Here is a 25,023-nt window from a genome sequence, read left to right as displayed (position 1 = left end):
CACTGATACCAATGATGGGGCACTATTCCTCCCCCACTTACACCAATGATGAGGCACTATTCCTCCCACTGACACCAATGATGGGGCACTATTCCTCCCACTGACACCTACGATGGGGCACTATTCTCCCCACTGATACCAATGATGGGGCACTATTCCTCCCACTGATACCAACGCTGGGGCACTATTCCTCCCACTGACACCAATGATGGAGCACTATTCCTCCCACTGACACCAATGATGGGGCACTATTCCTCCCACTGATACCAATGATGGGGCACTATTCCTCCCACTAATACCAATGATGGGGCACTATTCCTCCCACTGATACCAACGCTGGGGCACTATTCTCCCACTGACACCAATGATGGGGCACTATTTCTCCTCCCCACTGACACCAACGATGGGGCACTATTCCTCCTCCCCACTGATACCAACGATGGGGCACTATTCTCCCCACTGACACCAATGATGGGGCACTATTCTCCCCACTGATACCAATGATGGGGCGCAATTCCTCCCACTGACACCAATGATGGGGCGCAATTCCTGCCACTGATACCAATGATGGGGTGCTATTCCTCCCACTGACACCAATGATGGGCCGCTATTCCTCCCACTGACACCAATGATGGAGCACTATTCCTCCCACTGACACCAATGATGGGGCGCAATTCCTGCCACTGATACCAATGATGGGGCGCTATTCCTCCCACTGACACCAATGATGGGCCGCTATTCCTCCCACTGACACCAATGATGGAGCACTATTCCTCCCACTGACACCAATGATGGGACACTATTCCTCCCACTGACACCAATGATGGAGCACTATTCCTCCCACTGACACCAATGATGGGGCGCAATTCCTGCCACTGATACCAATGATGGGGCGCTATTCCTCCCACTGACACCAATGATGGGCCGCTATTCCTCCCACTGACACCAATGATGGAGCACTATTCCTCCCACTGACACCAATGATGGGACACTATTCCTCCCACTGACACCAATGATGGGGCACGATTCTTCCCACTGACACCAATGATGGGGCACTATTCCTCCCACTGACTAATGATGGGACACTATTCCTCCCACTGACACTAATGATGGGGCACTATTCCTCACACACTGACACTAATGATGGGGCACCATCATTGGTGTCAGTGGGAGGAATAGTGTCCCATCATTGGTATCAGTGGGAGGAATAGTGTCCCATCATTGGTGTCAGTGGGAGGAGTAGTGCCTCATCATTGGTGTCAGTGGGAGGAATAGCACCCCATCATTGGAATACCATACTGAAATAGCATACCATATTGAAATCAAATCTGATGTTTTTTCATTTTTATTTGGTGTGCGTTGGAAGAGGGGTCGTCTTATACGGCGAGTATAGCCCAAACACTATATTTTAACAGGAAAAGTAGGGGGTCGTCTTATACGCCCAGTCGTCTTATACGCCGGAAAATACGGTAAATATTTTTTTTGTTTTTTCACTATATAATTTAGGCTCACTATTTGTTATATCAGTGTTTTTGCCTATTTGTATGATTATTTGGAGCACTGCACTAGTTTTTTTCCATTTATAATGCCTGGTGTAAAGCTCAAATAAAGTCACGGAGATAGATACCAGGGTTGATATACTAAAACTAGAGTGTAAAACATCTGGTGCAACTCAGCATAGAAACCAATCAGCTTCCAGGTTTTTTGTCAAAAGCCTAATTGAACAAACTGAGGTTAGAAGCTGATTGGCTTCCAAGCACAGCTGCACCAGATTTTGCACTCTCCAGTTTTAGTAAATCAACCCCAAAGTTGCATAGACATTGTACTATTAACCTCCATTTTCATAGTCTTTCCTGTTACAGAAGTTATGCAAGTTATGGAATGATTATGCAGTCCAATAGACACCAAGGCTACACCTAGGAGACTCACCACCCAGTAACTGCCAAACTGGTCAGCCCCCCATCCCCTCTTTCCTAACGTTCCCTGCAATACAAGCGTGGGATATGCCACTTGTAAGGGGGGCTGTGATTGTTACCTATACCAGCATAGAGCATTGGAGTGGGAGTGCAGGAAGTAGCATCATAACTATGAGAAAAAGGTATTGTACAGCATTTGCATACAAACAGTCACAATTCATAAAGTGTATGGATACAGAACTATAGGGAGATAAAAAGGTATGATACGTCAACTGTGTTTTATCCATAATGCTACACGTTGGTATGACAAGGGTACAACTGTGATGTCACTAGGTAACTGATGTAAAAAGCTTAGTACAGGGATACAGCACTTAAAGTAATGATTCCTTTCCCACAGACTGCTGCCAAACATGAACTCTTCTGGTTTTAAACAATTCACTGGTGTATAATGAGTAAAAGACCTTAATTCAGTCTTTTCCCAGAGATTATTATTATACAGGATTTATATAGCGCCAACAGTTTGCGCACCTCTTTACAATATAAGGGAGACAGTACAATTAAAATACCTTTTAGTACAGAAGGAATATGAGGGCCCTGCTCGTGGAGCTTACAATCTAAAAGAAGGGGGAGGTCATACAAAAGGTGATAGCTGCGGGGGATGATCTGGTGGAGGGGATTCAGTTACAGTTCTTAGGTGGAGGTGGGGTAGGCTTCCCTGAAGAAGTGAGTGTTCAAAGATCGCCTAAAGGCAGACAGGGTGGGGGCTGACCGGACATGCTGTGGTAGGGAGTTCCAGAGGATGGGAGAGGCTCTGGAGAAGTCCTGGAGGCGAGCGTGGGAGGAGGTGATGAGGGAGCTAGAGAGGAAGATATTTTGGGAGGAGCAGATTGGGCGATTTGGGCGATATCTGCGGATGAGGTTGGTGATGTAGCTAGGGGCAGTGTTGTGGATGGCTTTGTAAGCTGTGGTTAGTATTTTGAATTTTATATGTTGGGTTAGTGGAAGCCATTGAAGGGATTGGCAGAGAGGGGCACCATCTAGTTATTCCTCCATTGGATACCGTAATCTTGACTCTCACACAAAAGAGAATGTTGAGCCAAGCTGGCAATCACAGCCTGTACCTTAAAGCCTAGCTCTGGGAGACTGGCACTGAACTGCAAGGGCTAATTGCTCATTTACATCTAGGGCCACAGAAAGGAGGATTTACTTATCCTATCTACAACATTGCAGGACCAGTCTGTGCAACATTTTCTCCCCCATGCTCTAGTGCTCTAAGGTCTTGACATCATCATCAATCTGTTGGACATGATAACATGATGACGCAGAGGGACAGTCCATGGCCAGAGCATGGGGAAGTGCCTTCTGTTGGGGAAGCAGAGAATCACATAAATAAAAGTGTTTTTACTCTCCCTTAAAATAAACAAGCAAATCACTCTTGTAGTTCGAGCGTAGTCCCACTGCGAGGGAGAACATTCATATTTCCCAGAGTTGGGTGTTAAAGTCAACTATGCCTTGTGATATTTATCTGTTATTTGTTTTTCAGGGCAGTGGGTATAAGTCAGAAGCCACAGGGACTGGTTAGAAAAGGAGTCAAGAGATTAACTACTGACTTGACTGTCTTTTTAGGCTCCATGTTTTGTGTAAAGGAGGAGTGCATTTAAAACATCTAGTGGGACACATTATGAGTGAACTTTTATTTTTACATGCCTGAAGAATGGAAATACTCCCTTTAAGGAACAAATTATTACTGGGTTCACAATTATGATTCTTTTAGACTTTTTCTTTTCAGTTCTGTAATTCTAATCCAATGAAAAGACCTGTTAGCTGTCAACCTCTGGTTTGACAAATCAATTATACCATCTCTTTAGAGACTATTCTTTCTCAAGCACAGGTCTGTACAAGATGCAGCAGATGGCTCTATAAAAGCATCTCCCAGATGTTTGCTGCTGCATAGAAACTGGCTTTCCTATCCTTCATTACAAGCTATCTAACCATATCTCCTGAAAATGACTGACCAAGTTAAGACACATTTCTCTTTGCATCCTTTATATTTCAATTAAGATCCAAACTCCCATCCACATGTACAAACAGTTAATATATTCTATGAGCAATCTATTTTTGCACAGATTTTTCTTGATGCACATCACTGCCAATCTAACATATTTAAAGCTATGGGGTGGAAGGGAAGGATCTAGAACACTGGAGTGAAGAGATCACAGGATGGGATCTTACCATCATTAAAGCACAATGAGGGCAACTACATAGTAAGTGGCAGAACATAAGACTATAGAAATATTTTGTTCCATCTGTATTCAGCACAGTTTTCCAGACAAATTCTTTATGTGATGTTACAAGCCACCAGTGTATTTTATGAGGTGCTGGCAGGTCACGGCTAATGGCTACACACAGCTAATGAGGGTCATGGCAAGAGGTTAGCATGTCCCTGGCGAGGAACCTTTCACAAATTTGTTTTAGTAAACAGACAAGTTTGATGATTATGCCGTCTGTTTTCATAAAGCTGCAAACATCCAGTGGGAGCATCTTGAAGGCTCAAAAGTCGAGTAACAAGGTCTAGATCAGATAGAAATGCTGAAAGGCACCAAGTACATGCTGTAAAACAACTTTCATGTTTCACTTGGTTTTAAGACTGAATACATTTAAATAATCATATTAATTGTTTATAAGAAATGATAGAGGGACAGACAACAGTGTAAGTATAAGCAATCCCAGAAACCAAGTACCTTAAAAGGTACTGCAAATAACCTTTGTAACACCCCCCCCCCCCTGCATTGCCACCACCAACTCTATTATAGAAGGGGTCTGCTGATCACTTTGGTCTTGGGTTGTAATGCAGAGCAATACTCAGGGATTTGTTTTCATCAAAACATGGGGGAATGTACTGAATGAATGTAATGGCAAAGGGTGCTTGGTTTGTGCTGGAGGGTCTATTGATGCTGGCTTTTGGGGGGGTCTATTGTAGCTGGGTGGGATCTAATGTTGAGGCAGGGTCTATTGTTGCTGAGGAATCTTATTTTGCTGGGGGGTCAATTGTTCATGGGAAGGATCTACTGTTGAGACACAGGGTCTATTGTTGCTGGCTGCTGGACGGTGTAAAATGCTGGCTGCTGTGAGATCAATTGTTGCTGGATGGATCTATTGTTGCTGGCAGTGTATTTTGTTGCCAACTCCATGCAATCTAATTTACTGCTTTTCTTGTTATTAAATTCCATACAAATTAATTAGCACCACAAAATGATCCTTGGCTCCGTATTCTCTAAAAGGGGCAGTACTGAAAGGTGAGTAGGGGGTGGAACCAAGGGACGGTGCTCAGACATGGACAGGGGGTGGGGGCAAGGGGTGGCTCAGAAGGGCAGGGGGGTTGGGGAGAGTACCTGTACCTATTTTCTGAGGAAAGAAAATCCCTGGGAATGCTAGCTTTGCATATAGGTATTTTGCATTCTCTTGGAGCCAGAAACTGGAGCTTTATGCTGCTTTTAACATATACAGTTGCAAGAAAAAGAATGTGAACCCCTTGGGATTACGTGGAGTTTTGCATGAATTGGGCATAAAATGTGCTCTGAACGTCATCTAAGTCACAACAATAGAAGAACACAGTCTGCTGAACATAATACTACACAAACATTAGATGTTGCCATGGTTTAATTGCACATAACATGTAAACATTCACAGTGCAGGGAGGAAAAAGTATGTGAAGCCCTAGCTTAATGACTTCTCCCAGAGCTAATTGGAGCCAGGAGTGAGCCAACCTTGACTCCAATCAGTGTGATGATATTGGATGTGTTGCTGACAGCTGTCCTGCCCTTAAAAAACGCACACCTGTTTTGGGTTTACTGGTTTCAAGAAGCACTGTCTGATGTGAACCATGCCTCACAGAAAAGAGCTCTCAGAAGACCTACCATTAAGATTTGTTGACTTGCATGAAGCTGGAAAGGGTTACAAACGTATCTCCAAAAGCCTTGATGTTCATGTGTCCACGGTAAGACAGACTGTCTACAAATGGAGAAAGTTTAGCACTGTTGCTACTCTCCCTAGGCGTGGTTGTCCTGTAAAAATGACTGCAAGAGCACAGCATAGAATGCTGCATGAGGTAAAGAAGAATCCCAGAGTGTCAGCTAAAGACCTACAGAAATCTCTGGCACATACTAACATTTTTGTTGACACATCTACAATAAGGAAAACATTAAACAAGAATGGAGTACATGGGAGGACACCACGGAGGAAGCCATTGCTGTCCAAAAAGAATATTGCAGCACGTTTGAAATTTGCAAAAGAGCACCTGGATGTTCCACAGCACTACTGGCAAAATATACTGTGGACAGATGAAACCAAGATTGAGTTGTTTGGGAAGAACACACAACACTATGTGTGGAGAAAAAAAGGCACATCACACCAACATCAAAACCTCATCTCCACTGTAAAACATGGCGGAGGGAGCATCATGGTTTGGGGCTGCTTTGCTGCCTCAGGGCCTGGACGGATTGTTGTCATTGATGGGAAAATGAATTCCACAGTTTATCAAGACATTTTGCAGGAAAACGTACGACCATCTGTCCACCAACTGAAGCTCCGCAGAGGATGGGTGATGCAACAGGACAATGACCCAAAGCATACAAGTAATTCAACAAAACAATGGCTGCAACAGCACAGAATACGCCTTCTGGAGTGGCCCAGTCAGAGTCCTGACCTCAACCCGATTGAAATGCTGTGGCATGACCTTAAGAGAGCGATTCACACCAGATATCCCCAGAATATTGCTACACTGAAACAGTTTTGTGAAGAGGAGTGGTCCAAAATTACTTCAGATCGTTGTGCAGGTCTGATCTGCAACTACAGGAAACGTTTGGTTGAGGTTATTGCTGCCAAAGGAGGGTCAATCAGTTATTAAGTCCAAAGGTTCACATACTTTTTCCTCCCTGCACTGTGAATGTTTACATGTTATGTGCAATTAAACCATGGCAACATCTAATGTTTGTGTAGTATTATGTTCAGCAGACTGTGTTCTTCTATTGTTGTGACTTAGATGATGTACAGAGCACATTTTATGCCCAATTCATGCAAAACTCCACATAATCCCAAGGGGTTCACATACTTTTTCTTGCAACTGTATTTCTATTTACAGCCAGCTGTCAACAGGTTTTAGAAATGGATTCAAGTTCCACATGGCTCATTGTAACAGGAACAGCAGCAGCCAATGAGGGAGCTCCCAGTGATCAGCTCAACATGGCTATTCACTACATCTTCAAAGACAGGGTAAGCGGCTGCAGAGGCAATGCCAGGCCAGGCCAGAACCTGGAAAGTGATCTGAAGCCAACTTAGCCTGAATTAAGTCAGGAAAGAACCCAAACAGAATCCAGTGCCCAAAGGTCACTTCCAGGCTAGACCAGCAATGTCCAATCCAGCAGGGTCTGAATGTGATGCAGTCCAGAAGCCAGGCTTAAGCACTGGAGAGCTGCAGATTCGAGGGGAAATCTCCAGTAGCAGAGTAGAAAAGAGTTTAGGCTAAGGAGAAAACATGAAGAAGAAAAAAATGATAGAAAATCACAGGTTAGTCTTTAAAAACAGTAGAGCTGAAAAAGACCTCCATCCTCTTAGGACACTAGCAAGAAATTGAGGCATGCTGGTTAGACCTTGGGCTAGCCTGTAGTTTTTGTTTACTAGTGGCCAATCTTCCTTTACGATAAATGCACATTAAAATCTATGTTTAGTCCAAAACCTTTTCAGAACCTCGGATTTTGATTTCTTTCAGCCAACAATAATAAAAGCACACAATACCAAGTCATTAACAGTGCTGGGAGAGAAATGGGTAATTACAGATTAGGCCTCGCTAACTGCAGTGTTTGGCATTGCTAGATGCTTCACTCACAGGAAACCGGAGGAAAGCAGGTTCACCTAGTGACTGGCGACACCAAACCTTTCCCGTTCAGAACAACCACAAAAATCTACAGGATGTCAAAAATCTGCTTAACATAAAAGTATAAGAAGAACCAAGAAGCAAAAACACAAAGAAGGAACAGGCAAGGAATCTGGGAATAAATATAAATCCAATTAATCACTAATTTTTATGATTTTTCACGAATATAAAAAAAATTAGCAACATTTGATTCTCAATGCTTTTGCTACAATCGTGTACAAATAAAACTTCAACGCAACAAATAACTCCTGTGTATACCAGTGCTGCTGACACTTGCATGCATTTCCACACACAAAGGATATGTAAGCCAATGACGTGAAGCTGCTAAACCAGAAGTTTACGAGCCGCCATCTTGGAAATTCCTGAACACATTGAAAATACATTATAACAAGGTTTTTTACTGTGGTGTCCCAGCAGGACACTTTTAAATGTGAGTACACTTTGTTTTTTTAATAAATCACGCTATATTTACATACTACACTATGGCAAGCATTTCTGTTTACATATGCGGAGGATTTGTGGGATAAAGAGGAGACGGTACCGTTTGCAGCACAGTAAGGAGGAAAGTGGAGTCATCTATGCAGTATACCTACCCGGGTTAAAAGGGAAAGGCAGTATTTGACCTATGCAATTTGGGTCATAAAAGGAGGTGGAGGAGCACCTATAGGAATATATGTAGATACAAGCAATAAAGAGCACCTGTTTTGTGAACAAATTATAAAGGCACGGATCAAGCACATTATGGACTTTTAAGTTGTATCCAGTGTATTCACCGTTGTTGCATTATCACATGGTTTGGATGCTTTAATTCATATATGAGGTTATAGAGATATATGCGCGGCACTATTTTATGACATAGCTTTTGCTACACTGTCAAGGTAATCCTGTCAAATCAGTGAATTATAAAGCTGCCCGGAACATCCCCTAAAACTCAGGGCACATTAAGTGTAATGTTCAGCTTTCATTTACTATTGGTCCATGAAATCACTGACCATTCTAAAGTCTCAATAATGAAATCAGAAGCATTTAATGCTGGAACTTGACTTTTAATGATTAAAGTGGAAGTTCACGCAAAACCTAACTAAGGCTAAACATACGTCCACTGCCATTCTCAGGCTATTCTATCTAACACTGTAAAAGAAAAGATCTGTATACCTACCTATTCTGAAACTGCTCAGGCCCGGTCTCCAGCAGCTGCTTCTTTGTACAGGAGAGGTTGCAGACAACGGCTGGAAATGCCTAGTAGATGACATCACCCATAGACTTACTATGAGGCATGCGTTGTTGGCTGCCCCTCATCTACACAGAAGCTGCTGCTGATAGCTGATCCTGGGACTGTACTGGAGCAGCTTCAGAATAGGTAAGGAAACTGCTCTGTTCTTTACAGGGTTAGATAGAAGAACCTTAAAATGGGGATAGGAGTAGGTTTAGCCTTCGTTAGGTTTTGCCTAAACGTCCGCTTTAGGTTGACTGATCAATGCTGATACTGGGACTTCCTATTTTGGCTCCTTATTCATACAATCAAGCTGTCCTAAGCCACAATGGTTCCGGAACCAGTGAAAAAGATCTTCCACCAAGAAACAGTATTTTCAGAGCCAAAGCAAGCAAAGCGCTAAACACATTTGTAAAGCATTTGCTGTGCCTTATATAAAATTTGCAAGATTTTTGCTCTAGTTTTTATTTTTATTTTTTTTTTTAAAGCAGAAGTATGGCTGTGGTAAGGCTATATTTCGGACACTAGTGTTGTCGCTAGTGAGCAGCCCCCTTGCACAGTAAACCAAAAAGAGATTTGTGAAAAGAGATTCACAAGAAAGCGGCTACATTATGGACAGAATGCGATACTCAGAAAAATTTCCAAAAATTATGCTTTATTACACTGAAAAAATTAAAAAAAATTATTTTTATTACACCTCCCTGTGGGAGGTGTTTTAAAAAAATTATACCATGGGTATATAATATCACATGCTATGTATATAAGCACATATAGTTACCACATAGGTGACACTCCCTGAAGGAGGTGTTATCAAAAACTGTACCATAGGCATATAATATCACATGCAAGCATGAAAAACAAATACAGTTATCATCTGGAGAGAAGCATAACCCTAGGCCTATATAAGGCAATGTGGGTAAAAAATTGAATGAAAGAGGAAAATAAACCCCAATGATATGATGATGGATTCATGCAGTACAACCCTGTAAAGGCACATGTGGTTGGGGCCCATCTATCTGTAATATACATAAACAATAGCAAAGATTCTTGTAAATGAAAGAGTCCCTGTTGGTGTAAGCATTTTGCACAAGGGCACCTGAGCCCATGCAACATGATTTTAAGTGTATTTTCCCCACCTGGAAAGCCCAAGTGCCACATAGAACTACCCATGGACATGAATGGTTGTGCACAGCTGTACTGGGGTATATGCCGATGCTTACATATAGCGTACAGGCATATGCAAAAAAAAAGCCACTGACTTCTATGGACAGCAGTACACAGCATCTGGGCTTTATGGACAGGGGAAATACACTGGAATCTACAGAGCGTGGGCTCCAGCGGCTGTGTGCAAGAAACCTTATTATGTGTACATTTCATTATGTTTGTTCTTTTCCATCTTCACTCTATTCTATTGCACTATAATATGCCATAATTTCATTATACAGCCATGGCCAAATGTTTTGAGAATGACCCAAATATTAATTTTCACAAAGTTTACTGCTTCATTGTTTTTAGATTGTTTTGTCAGATGTTACTATGGTATACTGTGTATAAGTGTCAAAGGCTTTTATTGACAATTACATGAAGTTTATGCAAAGAGTCAATATTTGCAGTGTTGACCCTTATTTTTCAAGACCTCTGCAATTCGCCCTGGCATGCTGTCGCTCAATTTTGGGGCCACATGCTGATTGATGGCAGCCCATTCTTGCATAATCAATGCTTGGACATTGTCAGAATTTGTGGGTTTTGTTGTTCACCCACCTCTTGAGGATTGACTACAAGTTCTCAATGGGATTAAGGTCTTGGTATTTTCAGGGGTGCTCCATCATGCTGGAAAAGGCATTGTTTGTCACCAAACTGTTCTTGGATGGTTGGGAGAATTTGCTCTCAGAGGATGTTTTTGTACCATTCTTTATTCATGGCTGTGAGTGACCCCATTCCCTTGGCTGAGAAGAAATTCAACACATGAATGGTCTCAGGATGCTTTACTGTTGGCATGACACAGGACTGATGGTAGTGCTCACCTTTTCTTCTCCAGACAAGCTTTTTCCTGATGCCCCAAACAATCGGAAAGGGGATTCATCAGAGAAAATGAGTTTACCCCAGTCCTCAGCAGTCCAATCCCTGTACCTTTTGCAGGATATCAGTCTGTGCCTGATGTTTTTCCTGGAGAGAAGTGGCTTCTTTGCTCCCCTTCTTAACACCAAGCCATCCTCCAAAATTCTTTGCCTCACTGTGCGTGCAGAAACACTCACGCCTGCCTGCTGCCTTTCCTGAGAAAGCTCTGCACTGGTGGTGCCCTGATCCCGCAGCTGAATCAAGTTTAGGAGATGGTGCTGGCGATTGCTGGACTTTCTTGGGCACCCTGAAGTCACCTTTACAACAATTGAACTTCTCTCCTTGAAGTTCTTGATGATCCGATAAATGGTTGATTTAGCTGCAATCAATAGCTTTGCCTGTGAATCCCTTTATGTGCAAAGCAATGATGACTGCATGTGGTTTCTTGCAGGTAACCATGGTTAACAGAGGAAGAACAATGATTGCAAGCACCACCCTTTTTAAAGTTATTCTAACTCACTCAGCATGGCAGCGTGATCTCCAGGTTTGTTCTCGTGAACACCGACACCTGTGTTAACAATGGAATCACTGACATGATGTCAGCTGGTCTTTTTTGTGGCAGGGCTGACATACAGTGGAAATGTTTTTTTGGGATTAAGTTTTCATGGCAAAAGGGACTTTGCAATTAATTGCAATTTATCTGATCACTCTTCAGAACATTCTGGAGTATATGCAAATTACCATCATAAAAACTGAGGCACCAGACTTTGTGAAAATTAATATCTGTGTCATTCTCACAATTTTTGACCAGGACTGTACCCCGTTGACAGATACAACATACCAAAGATTGGTGTTTTGGTCTTTTGATACTGTCCCCATCTATTTTGGGGGACATATAAAATGTAGGAAAGAATGGAGGTATGCACAGACCACTCCCAACCACCAGGGGAGGCAAGAGGAAGAGGAGGGTATATGTAACTTTCCACATCCCGACCACATGAAGGGGGTACCTACACTCATGACAGGCTAGGGCAAGGGCCCTGTTGGCCTGGGGGGATAGCAACAGATCCTAGATTGTAAGCTCCAAGGAACAGGGCCCTCCTTTCCTTCTTGTATTGAACTGTATTGTTGCTGTATTGTCTCCCGTTATATTGTAAAACACCGACCAAACTGTTGGTGCTATATAAATCCTGTATAATAATAATCATGCAGGGTCATATGTGTCCCCTGTGAGTTAACACACAGACTGTCCCGATACAGGATAGGATTGTTGCAGCTGAACCCCTATGCAGCAAAGTCATGCCTGTGTTCATTGAGTGAACTAGGCAGATTCAAGGAAGTACAATAACCAGACTGTCACTCAGTCATAAATTGACTGAAAGTCTTGAGGATTTAAGACAGTATTAAACCCAAAAATGTAATATATTGCAGCTTATCAATCCTCAGATGGTGGCTGCATCAGTTTTCTTTTTTTAGCCCCCCCCCCCCTACATTTTCACCATCCAGTATCACACCTCTTGTATTAGAGTGCCCCCACTCTGGATAAAGGAGCGACAGACAACTTTGGACAACAGCATTGTCAGTCAGGGGGGAGGGGAGTGTTAGATGGACTAGCAGATTTAAACAAACTAAACAAACTGGAGTCAAACTACAGGTAAAACTTTTTGAGATAAAATTTTACATAAATAAACGCTGACCATTGTAACCACACCTGTGAGTAGTAAATGGTTTGTGTCAATCCTCCAACTGCTACATTTGCAGGATCAGCTTCTTCTGTTGAAAAACAACTGACTTACTGGCAAGATCACCAGGTAAAAATAAAAGAAAGTCTAAAAAGAAAACTAACACAGAATTGGTAAGCTGCAATTTAGTACAGGTTTGTTTTCGGGCTTAACATCTCTTGAAGAAAAAAACAGAAAGAATTCCCTGCAAAAAAAGGAACCAAGACTCCCAAGCTGGAAGCTTAGATCCTTACTCCATGACACTAGGCAAAAACTGAGTGGTGGGGGTAGTGGTGTGAATGGTCACCAGGAGGGGCTGCCCCTAGACTGTGCTTTCGTCTTTGTGCCTAGTGTCCTACAACTGAGAGCTGAAGTTTTGAAAGGATGGGAGCGCCACACCAGCTTGTACAGTGCCTGCATTTTCCTGTTTTTAGCCCTGATGGAGAGGGAATATTGAGCCCCCACAACGCGTTGGCTGTTACAAAATAAAAATCTGTTAAAAGGATTGCACAAGCTGGTGTGGTGCTCCCGTTCTTTCAAAACTTCAACAAACTACTCTGGGGGTCCAGCAAGACCCCACAGTTGCTGGTGAGCAGCCTCCACGACCACAAACCACCCATTGCATTAAAACGCAGCCACATAAGGTTTAGCGCTCCTACATCAAAGACTACTACTGAAAGTGACACTATAATGCAACAGTCGAGATCTAAAAATCTTCACTGTGTCCTTCAATGAAAGCAAAGAAATATTTGATTATGATTTTAGATTTAAATACACTTTTAGGATTCATTTACATTAATGTTGCCTTCTGAAGAGGGAGCATAGGTTTTCATATTGGGAAGCAATATGTTGCCTCTTCACTGCCTGTTTTAACTTCTAAAAGTTTGCACCACCACACCACAATCGCATGCATTGTGCGTGGTTGCAGGGTGGTTTTATCGTGGCCCCATTTACTTGAAGGGGTTATTTTTGGCCGGCAACACTGCCATCTGAACTCAACAGGAAAGTATAATTCTTATTTCATCACAAAGCATCACAGCAAGTATACAACCCTATCTAGCTGCCTTTGGTGAATAAGGCATAACAGTCTGGGTTGGGGTCGGTAATAAAGCAGCTCAATTGCCTAACGTTACCAACCCCAAATTAAAGTGTGAACTTGGGCTAAATGAACTCCAGCAAAACGCATGAATTCTCCACAGGTTTCCAAAACCCCTTTACAGCATCGTTAATCATTCTGACACTGCCAGCCAACAAAAAATAAGGACAATTTCTAACAAAATCCCCAACTTTAGAAACTGTCACCATGCAGTATTACTGCCAAGCAAGTAAAAGTGAAGGCAGATAGCAGCCTATATTTTTATTTCAGCATGTTAATTATCCTACAGCCCACATATGGGAATTCAGCATACACCCACTTCAGAGGAGCTCAAAAAGCAGTCTTTCTGTTAAAGACACGAGCACAGTACATACTCAGAATACCTAAAGATTCCTGTCTTTTTTTAAATTTGTTTTTAAACACACATATCAGCATGATAAGTTTACTGTAAGTAATCTTATAAATGTCTATTTATGTTTTAAAAATCTTCTTCCTATGTATTGTGTGTAATTGAAAATATACATGAAGGCAGCAAGGAGAAATGTCATATGCAGTCTTGAACACAGAAAATTTCCAGCGCTGGAATGATACTCAATCCAGCTAAATATGGAATAGGCACCATTGTAGTATTTGTCCATCTACTTAGTTGGTTCCGTTTTAGTTTATCTCACCTTCTTCACCCCCTCACAACTAGGTCTCATTCCACAGCACATTTCCTGGGCAGTAATTCAATTTCCTGCTGAACCACTTCAATACCGGACACTTTCACCCCCTTCCTGTCCAGGCCAATTTATAGCTTTCAGTGCTATCACATTTTGAATGCCAATTACTCAGACATGCAACACTGTACCCAAATGACATTTGTGTCAGACAGATAGAGCTTTCTTTTGGTGGTATTTAATCACCACTGGGTTTTTTATTTGTTGCTAAATAAATGAAAAATTGGCAAAAAATTAAAAAAACAAATTTTTCTTTGTTCCCTGTTTAAAAATTTTCAAATAAATAATCTTCATAAAATTTAGGCCAAATGTATTCTGCCACATTTCTTTGGTAACAATAACCCAAATCAATCAGTGTATATTATTTAGTTTGTGAGAAAGTTATAGAGTCTACAAACTATGATATATATATATATATATTTGAAAATTGATCAGTCCTGATGTACTCACGGGCTATCTCATTTCTTGCGGCCCTAAAATCCCAGAATAGTACAAATACCCCCCAGATGTTCCCCTTTTTGAAAAGTAGACTGTCCAAAGTATTTAGAAAAAGGCATGGCAAGTTTATAAAGTTGTAATTTTCTGTCACAATTTTTTGGAAAATGAAAACATTTAAATTCTATTTTTTGTTACATACTGTCACCAGTGCAGTACAAGTGTCACCCTATGACTAGTGCGGCGGGGATTAAGGATACTGACTGGTGAGAGTATGTAACAAAAAAAAAAAAAGTTTCAATAATTTACGTTTTTAAAACTTTTTTTTTTTTCCCCATACTGTGCAGTGTTACCATAGTGACACTGTTCTTTTCTGGGAAGGCAATATGGATTTTTTAAATTCTTTTTTACACTGCAATTGTTACAGTGATTATCACTGTAACAGCAATCCTTTTAAACTGAACATTGGCAAAGGCCTGACATATTTTTCCCCACTCTCCTTCCTGAAGGATCCTATTGTGTGCTTGCAGCTGCCGGAAGGGAGGAGAGGAGAGAAGCCGGCATCACTGCGGGGGTGGTGGCACACAGGGGGAAAGCATGGGGAAACATACGCTGCACAGGGAGGGTGATAAGGTGCTGAAGGGGGCAATTACTGGAACCAATCCCCTGTATGGCTCTCTGCAGAAGCTGAAAGCCAGTGGGAGGGAGAGAAGAAGCCAGCTTTCAGCTGCTGCAGAGAGAGCCATACAGGGGGATTGGTCCCAGTAATTGAACCCCCTCTGTGCTGATCACCCTCCCTGCCACATCTGATTCCCCCAGTCGCCTGGGCCCCTCTGCTGGCCTGCACCCCGTACAGGAAGACTGGTGGTACCCCCTTATCCACAGCCCGGGGTATTAGTTTCTATGTGATAACAGGGAAAAGGTAGATAAGTATGAGCTCTCAATTTTTCTTCCATGTGAAATACAGCAGCACAGTGTCTGACATCTGCAGTTTGAAACTAGTTTATAAAAGGTGCCAGAGTCCAGAGTTTGCTCCTTCTTATTATCTGCTGGGAAAAATTCTGCAGTCTGGTTACTATGTATTTTTTTTATCTCTATTTAGAATGCTACTTGCTGGCCAAACAGTGCAGAATGCATGTGGGATTGATGGGTCAGACGAGTTTATTAAATTATTTTGCTCCTGAAAACTTTCATTTTAAAGGTTTATTGGTTTTAACAATATAAAACAATACACCGTGTATGCATACAAGATGTTATAAACCAGTGTTATACCAGCTGAAGCATCAAACAAGCAGTATGGCATTGTTAGCCATATACAGCTAAAGCAAAGTTCCGCCCCCTTCCCCGCCATAAAGAATTAAAAGTCAGCATCTACAAATAGTGTAGCTGCTGACTTTTAATATTAGGGCACTTACCTGTCCAGGGATCCAATAGTGTCCTCACCCCAAGTTGATTCTTTAATTGGCTATCAGGTGCTGGTGCCGTCACCTTGACTAAGGGAAACCAGCAGTGAAGCCTTGTGGCATCACAGCCGGTTTCTATTGCGAATGCGTGAAGCGAGCTGCGCTTTGTGGATGGACCGCAGTCCTCTGAGACCTGTGAAATATGAAATGTCACGAACTGAGAGAGAAGGGGAGCAGGTATCTGTCAAAACTAGGTACCCGCTCCCCCCTGTCCCAGAGAGCTGCAGGGGGCCCGAAATTACGGCTCAGTTCGCCGTGGCAAACTGAGCCAGAAGTGGGAGCAGGTATCTGTCAAAACCAGGTACCCCCCCCCCCCCCCAAAGGTGCCAAATGTGGCAGCGGAGGGGGGAGGCAGATAAGTGCAGCTTCCACTTTTGGGTGGAACTTCGCTTTATGTAATGAAAATACAATGGATGAAGGACTCTGCACACAATGTCACCAAGCAGGTGAAGCAGCCTTGACCTGAGTTCAACCAACAATTAGTATGAGTAAAGCAAAAGAAGAAAAGAGAAAGAAGAAAAGGGAAAAGAAAAAAAGAAAAAAAAGGGGGGGAAAAAGGAGGGAGACGTAGGGGAGTTAGGAATAAGGGAAGCAATAGCAATAAAAAGAACTAAGGAAGGAAGGAAGGGAAAAGGTGGGGAGGGAAGCATGATGCAGAAGGTCCCCTGTACCGAAAGAGGTCTAGGCAGAGAAGGCAAGTTCTATAGTGAGTGCTCCTGAAAATGTTATATATTCTGTGGCACTCTCCAACCTGCATACAATTAAAATACTTGACTCTTTCCTCAAGCCATGTATATATGGGGAAAAGGAAGACAAATTGGACAACTATTTTAAGACCCTTAGATCTGGGAGGCCTGGCTGTTCTTGATCTGAATGCCTATTACATTGCATGCCAACTCTCCCATTTCCATCACCAGATAGGAACTTCAATTATTGCACCTACTCACTATACCAGAGTCTGCCAAATTCTATAACCCCTTATAGATCGTGTCTAATGGTTTTATGGGCCGGAACCCCAAACTTGTCAGGACAAATTACTATCTCAAAGTCTAAAAATATGGTACACAACAATGGCTAAAATGAGGATTCTATCCTTGCATAAGTATTCTCCTCTTTACAATAATTTAACTCTTCCTGAATATCTTATTATCCCAAGCCAAGAAAACTTGTTCTAATAGAGAACTATACATCTAGGCTGCATTATTGAAAGGAGTACTGTAAAGTCTTTTCAACAATGACCAGCTGAATTTCATTTACCTAACCGCATACAATTCAGGTAACTTCAACTTAGATACCTAACCTAGGCACAATTTTCAACTCTATCAGAAGAACTTTCTAATTATCCCCTCTACCATTTAAACAAACACTGCTTTCCCTAAGCTAATTTCAACGTATATCAACACTTACAGACTCCAAACTTGCATACGATGTATACATTAAAAAAATGGACATAAACCTATTTCGTCTGGCAACTCATTGATCCAACATGGGTGCGCCACAATGAACTCCAGCCAAAACTTAAAAAAAAAAAAAACTAAAATGGACACAGATGTCATAAAAGTGATATATATGCTGTTCTGCTCCAGTTAGGGTAAGAGTAGGTGGGATGGATTGTAAACAAATTTTGGTTATAAGTTTTATGGTGGCAAACAGTGTTCCTTGTAAGAAAATAGTGGATGTACTGTATGGATCCTTTCACACATGTCCACTTTGTTCAGCAGTGGATTTGTGCGCTTATATCCAGAAATTGTATACAATCTATCACACCTGCTCTATATCAATGGAATAGGGATAGTAACACTACTTTACCATATAAAAAGAGTGTTTATACATGAAGAGGTTGCTCTTTAAGGTATAACAAAATGCATGACATGAGAACTTTAGATTTCAGTTGTTTTATAGTATAATCTGAAGTATTAGCGAACAGTTATTTAGTTCAACAGGCACTGGCAACAGCAAATTGCAAAAGATAGGAGAGTTTTGTGTTATAAAAAAACATGCCATCTGAACAGTATGTACAAAGGTTTCCTGTACCATAGTGCCCCCTAGAGTACTTGAAACATTGCCACTGTATATGGTTTCAATCCTCATGCTGATAAACTAAATGCAACTTTCCAGATCTTCAAACCATAACAAAAGATCAAGTCACCTTCTATATTGCTGACTATGGTCATCAAAAAAGAAAAAATATAGGGTTGAATCTCCCCAGAGTGGACATAAAACACCAATAAAATCCTAACACTTTAAAGTGGTAGTAAAGAATTAAAAAAAAAGGAAAAAAACTTTTGCTATGCAAGTTAAGAGCATAATGTGCTATTATGCATCGCATACTAGCACATTGTGAAAGACTTACCCTAAAACAAAGCCCTCCAGTGGTGTGCTGTCACCACTAACAGAGATTCCATCTTCACCCGGCCTTCCTTCTGTGTTTGCGGGCTCCAGCTGTCTGAATGGCCGAGCCACAATGACGTCACTCCCGCACATGAATCACGATCCTGGCACAGAGGTCTGAAGGGCTGGCATACTCAGTATGCGGTCCCTTCAGAGCTCGGAGCGACGGTGATGTCACCGTCTGCAGAAATGGTGAATATCTCCAAAATGGTGCAAGTTTAGGAGATATTCCTTGTACTAACAGGTGAGCTTTTTTATAAGCTTACCTGTAGGTACAAGTCATCAAGCAGTGTTTGCTACTGCTTTAACCTAGCCACCAACCATGAATACAAACCACTAAAACACATAAATTAAACAATTTTGATAAAATTATTCATATAAGAAGGTATTTGTCAACACTCAATAAACATGAAAATATTTTATTGTAAACAAAAATCTTAAGCAGAAAAAAAAACAATATTTATCATCATATGCACATCCCTATCCAGTACCTACATAAAATCTAGCACCTACCATGCCATTGTAATGGTGCTGATCAGCTTTTCAGTTCCATCAGAAATGTCAGAAGGAAGAAGGATTTCCACTGGCTGTAAGCGAAGTATTCTTGTCTCCAGCTCAGAGCATGACTTAGAGTCGGGAAAGTTATCGTATATCACCTCTCCTGTAGAGGGCTGAACAGCCTGTGTAATAATGAAAAATGTCTTCATGGATGCTAAAAGTGTATTTCATAAAATCAAGCACAATGTTTTCTTCCAAAAAAAAAAATGCAATTTGCATGGATCAGCACACATTTGCAAAGTCTCTTAAAGGCCAAGTCCATATTTATTATTTTTGAGAGCGGGAGAAAGTTTCAAAAGGAGTGCGGTTATCACCACCCCTGTGTTCCACTGAGAGTGTATATATATGTATATATATATATATATATATATACTGTATATACATACATACATACACACACACCCATATATATATATATATATATATTTGTATTTATTTATTAATACCAAACGCACAGGTAAAAAGTAAAGCCAGTAAAGCATTGTACTCACAATCAGCAGATCATGGGTGCAACACCAGGTTCCTTCAGACTTTCAATACACTGTCTACCAGCATGGAGAATCAATGATCTACGAGAGCACTCACCAGCACCCTGGTTCACTGAAAACTACAATGTAGTTCACTGAAAACTATAAGCCATTGGCCGTAGTGGCCATCGGTAGTTGTAGTTCATTCATTCACAGAAGTTTGTGAATGAATGATGCAGACACGTGGGCGGAGCGGTTTTTGAACTGTGACAGCAAGTGCACGGAGAACATTCCCTTCCCGCTGTCACAGGGAGGAATCAGGTTAAATCTAATAAAATATGATCTGATAATATGTCAAGCATAGGAGGAAATTATAAAGCACAGATTCAGGAAGCACACATACACATCAAACTTGTGAAGAGCTTTCTGAAATCTGGCTGTAGTGTTCTACACAAAACTAAGATTAAAATAACGTTTAAGCAAACATTTCATCCTCAGCACAGTTGTAGAGACCGATTGATACCAGAAGTCTGGATGTGCTAAAATGTCAGATCCTAGCATATGTGTAAAGGCAGTAACATAAAGAGATTACAGTTAAAGTATAGGTGAACCCATTCAGTTTAAAATAGAAATGAAAGGCAAAACATTTGTGTATAAATATAAAAAAAAATTATAAACACTTTTTTTTTCCCCTTTTTAAACACACACCCTCTGATCACAGTTGCATAAGGAGCTCAAAGAGCTGGGTGAGGAGAAACAGCAGGACACTAATCTTCCCAGTGAAAGGATGTGTGTGTGTGTGTGCACGTGTATGTCAACACAAGTCTGATCATTGGATGGGATCAGGCTGAATTCTCAGCACAGCTGTGCTCTCATGCCTAGTGTGGTCAGTTTTGTAATAGGAAAGCAGGGATTTCAAACAAAGGAAGCAATACAGAATATAACAAATCAAACTTTTGATTTGTAGACTGAATCTCATGCATATTGACTGAAGCTCATACATATAAAACATTTGTTGCACTTGAAATGCAGTCCTAAAGAACCGTTGTAGCCGCGAAATGTCTAGACTTTAAGTGCCATAAACCATTAGTCATTGATGTGATTTTTTTTATATTTGTGTCATTTTGTAATATTGGTATAAGTGATACTGATTTTTATGATGTTATCTTAAATCTATGCTTTTATCTACCAATATGTTTGTGTTGATACCGGCTGGTCAGCCTTGAACACCCCATGTCTACTTTTTTGTTTTCTCACATTTGTACTTTTTTGGGATGATGACCATTTAGTATACAAGTGTACTGGCAGAGAGATACACCTGTTATCCTCCACAATCATTTATTGCTGTATTACAGCACAGCAGGGAAAAAAATTTAACATTGTTGTATTCATTCTGAGGAATTATCTAAGCTTCCTGCACTATTATAATGGTGCAGTAAAACTCTTGACAGTAGAGTGTGCCACATTATCTAAGCAGATAGACCCGTTTTAGGTCTCTCTGTGCCACCTGCGCCAATTTCTACTTCAAAGTAAAATAGAAACTGGTTCAGGATCTGCACCTAACAGAGAAAATGTGGCAGTTTTTCATGTAGAAAACTGCTTGGAGCTGGCATACAGGATGTAAGCTTACAGCAGTCATCTCACATCCCTCTCTCTGCTCGTGCAGTGGTTACACTACATGAACAGAGCTTGCAGGGTTAACAAAACTCCTCTTCCTTCTCACTCTGAGCTCAGAAGGGACCAGGGATGGTTAGAAAGATCAGATTATACAGTTCGAGCTCTCAAATTCTCATAGACAGGGCAGAACAGAGAACTGATTGGTCCTAATTAACACAAGGGGCTAGCCCCCCCATGTTAATTAGGAATGGCATCTGCTCCGTTTTATATCTTTTGAAGAGAGGTGCAAACAATGTGCTTGCACCACTCTGTTACTGCTCCCTTTTACATCTTTTCAGATGCAAAATATTACATATTTGCATTTTCATATTTATTAAGAACATTCTGCTTCTTTATTAGACTCATGGTATTTTCTAAAAAAAAAAAAAATATTCTTACCACTAGACCAAAGATTGGCCCGTCAGATTTCTTGTTTTTGGATTGCTCCAAATTTTCGGAGATACATAAAAGGTAGCTGTTTGGGCACTCTGTTGTGACTGTTTCAACCTCAAGCGAATCATCAATGTTTATCAAAGGGTTCACATGTACACAGGGTCAAGGTTAATAAAAAATTTTGTATAAATGTGCTTCTTCCTCTTTTTCCCCCCAATAGCTGAACTCCATTTAAAAACCTAAATACACAGCGGAAATATTCAGTGCAGCACTCCTTTAAGAAATCAATATACGTAACAACTCTATATTAATATATATTTCATAACAAATAGAGGGGTTGATTTACCAAAGGCAAAACAGACTGTGCACTTTGTAAAGTGGAGTTGCACTCTGCAAGTGCAGTTGCTCTCGAGCTTAGTAAATGAGGTAAAGCTTCACTTTGCAAAGAATCCCGCAGCAACGCTGCAGGGTATTCCCGAGTGTAGCTCGGGGTTACCGCTTGTGGTGCTGAAACTTTACCCCGAGCTACACTCAGGAATACCTCAAGGGAGGTTAAAGGGTTAGTTCACTTTTCTGCATTTTTTCCCAAAAATCCCCTATATCAAAGCACTGGTCAGATTTTAAAAAGCCCTCATCCCCATCCACAGTGTGATCTCCCCCTCTAGCAGCACTGGCTGATCTCAGCCATTGCTGCTAAAGGGAGAGAGAGCCCAATGCACCGCACATGATCAAAGTTTGAACGAGCCGCAAGAGGCTGCTGGGGGCGCACTTCTAACATTCAGCCCATCCAGCCATTTAGCCAGGATGTGTGTGTGTTTGGGGAAGGGGGGCTGGGGGTTCGTTCATGACATAGAGCTTTTAGTAGACCGACCATGCAGGACATAGAGGTATGCAATCAGAAAGGGGCAACTTTTTCAAATCTGAATAGTGCTAGGGTTGCATGAGGATTTTTTTGAAAATAGAGCAGAAAGGTGAACTAACCCTTTAAAGCTCTTATACTGAAGTCTAATGTCTTCCCTGTAAGTCTGCATGTCTTGCTCCAAAATTTGCCAGCTCAGCAACTCAGGAGTAAACATACAATTCTGAAGAAATAATAAATAAAAAACCTTTACAAAGGTAGCACTGGAGAAGCTGATAGAGCCTCTGAAGGCTGATGCATGTACTGGAATCACTCTTTATAAAAGGATATCTTCTCCAATGAGTGTTGACTTTGTGTACAGGGCAGAAAGTCCTCTGGTAAACAAAGAATTCTTGCTGTCACCTGCTGCCTTCAGAGCTGCTGTTTCTGTTTGTTTAACTACTCCAACCTGCAAAGGGAAAAGAAATACAACTTCATGAAACTGGAGCGCCACATAGTGAAACATTGCAGAATTACAGGATGCTGTGTGACAAGAAGACGCAGAACACATGGAGGAATGGACACGTGCATGAAAATTCGGGTTAACTAATCATGTAAACCACCTATGTAAAAGTCATCATCTCCAAATTATTTTATTATTTTGTGTTAAAAAGTACTTCTTTCTTGCAATAAAAACATTTTTTTCTTTAGTGCTCTCATGTGACCTAAAGCCTAGGCAAAGATTTCTCAACTCACTAATTAGCAGGAGCATGGGAAGCGTTTCAAATCTTTATAGACTGCAAAGAGGATTCTGTTTTAATGAGACTTGCAGTGAGATAAAAAAGGCCCAACCAGGGGGTAAATATAAATGCTCACATGCACGTATACATTTGAAAAATATACTGTAAATGGAACAAAATCTATGTTAGAAGCACAGAAATGCCATGAACAGGCACATTCTTATAAAGTAGTAAAGGTCACAAGCACCAAACCTCAATAGCAGGTGAATATTAGTGGTGTGTGTATTTTAAAGGGTAACTCCACTTTCAAGGGGGGAGGGGGGAGCAAATAATAAAAAAATAATATAGCATATATAATATGTCATATTGTATTTAAATGTTATAAAAAAAATGACCTTTCCTTCTGAATATGCAGTGCTGTACCTTTCTGTAAAATTCAATGCAATATGGCAACCTGGAGGCGTTCCGTACTACAGAGCTTCTCCAAAAATGTAATTTCCTTCTTGTGTGATTGGCTCACTGGTTTTCCCAGAAGTCTGCACTAAGATACATGTCAGATTTTAGGCATCGTCTGCAACAAACATTTATTTTTGAGTGCGATACTGCCAAAGGGTTAATCACTTTTAACTGGATGCAGACCCTGCAACTTTCCTCATTAGAACACTACAAGCACATCAGCTGAATAATGAAAAAGTCACTCCCCTTTAGGTACACTATGCAGAAAGCAAACTGATTTTTCTTCAGAGCAGAAACAACTTTGCAACAAAGTCCTTAGAATTTACACAGATTACCCGGAGGGGATTGTTTGTTTTTTTCCACAAAAGTGGAGTTATTCTTTAAAGCTGAATTCCAAGTATGGTTTTGTGCAGTTTGGACCACTGTAAGCATGCATGTTTCATACCTGGCTGATCCCTGTGGAAGAGGAGGGTTACGGTAGTAACCACCTCTACCTACAGTGATCCACGTTGTCTTCCAGTTCCCATGCTGAGTGGCTGCCCTGCTGCATAGTAACTACAGAGTAGCTTGCTTGGCACGGGTGTCATTCGGAGAACTCCTTTTATTTTTCTCAATTAATACAAGGGGTTTTTTGACTGGACAAGGTGGAGATCATGACATCACCACCCTGCCTCTCTACCTCGTCCAATCAGAGAATGCTTTGCATTCAATGAGAAATTGCACAGCATTCTGTGAATTGTGCTTGTGTTGAGCGAAAAGCTGTGTGGTTACCATACATCAGGGCAGCTGCTCGGCACATGATCCGAAAGACATCAAGGATCACTGTAGTAGGAGTAGCTACTACAGTGATCCTCCTCTTCCACAGGGATTGACCACATATGGAAAATACATAAATACATTGGTCCAAGCTGGAACATATCTGGAATTTAGGTTTAAGTTACAGATAACAGGATATAACTACATACATACTG

At 41.3% G+C, this 25,023-nt stretch overlaps 1 protein-coding gene across 2 annotated transcripts in view; it reads right to left on the bottom strand.

Annotated features, from left to right (window-relative positions):
• The window catches only part of MSH3 (mutS homolog 3), a 240,024-nt gene that overhangs the window by 202,934 nt on the left and 12,067 nt on the right, over positions 1 to 25,023 (bottom strand). For both annotated transcript variants that reach the window (XM_089693221.1, XM_089693222.1), the window contains exons 6-8: positions 23,208 to 23,325; positions 22,025 to 22,170; positions 19,458 to 19,624 (exon numbers count right to left, since the gene is read on the bottom strand). In XM_089693221.1, coding sequence (XP_089549347.1) covers positions 19,458 to 19,624; positions 22,025 to 22,170; positions 23,208 to 23,325 — 431 coding nt within the window. The remainder of the gene's footprint in view (positions 1 to 19,457; positions 19,625 to 22,024; positions 22,171 to 23,207; positions 23,326 to 25,023) is intronic.

This window comes from Staurois parvus, unplaced genomic scaffold (genome assembly GCF_062004578.1).
Source record: "Staurois parvus isolate SC_StPar_1 unplaced genomic scaffold, SC_StPar_1.0 ptg000618l, whole genome shotgun sequence".
Taxonomy (NCBI): Eukaryota; Metazoa; Chordata; class Amphibia; order Anura; family Ranidae; genus Staurois; species Staurois parvus.
This window is presented reverse-complemented; position numbering and strand designations above follow the sequence as displayed.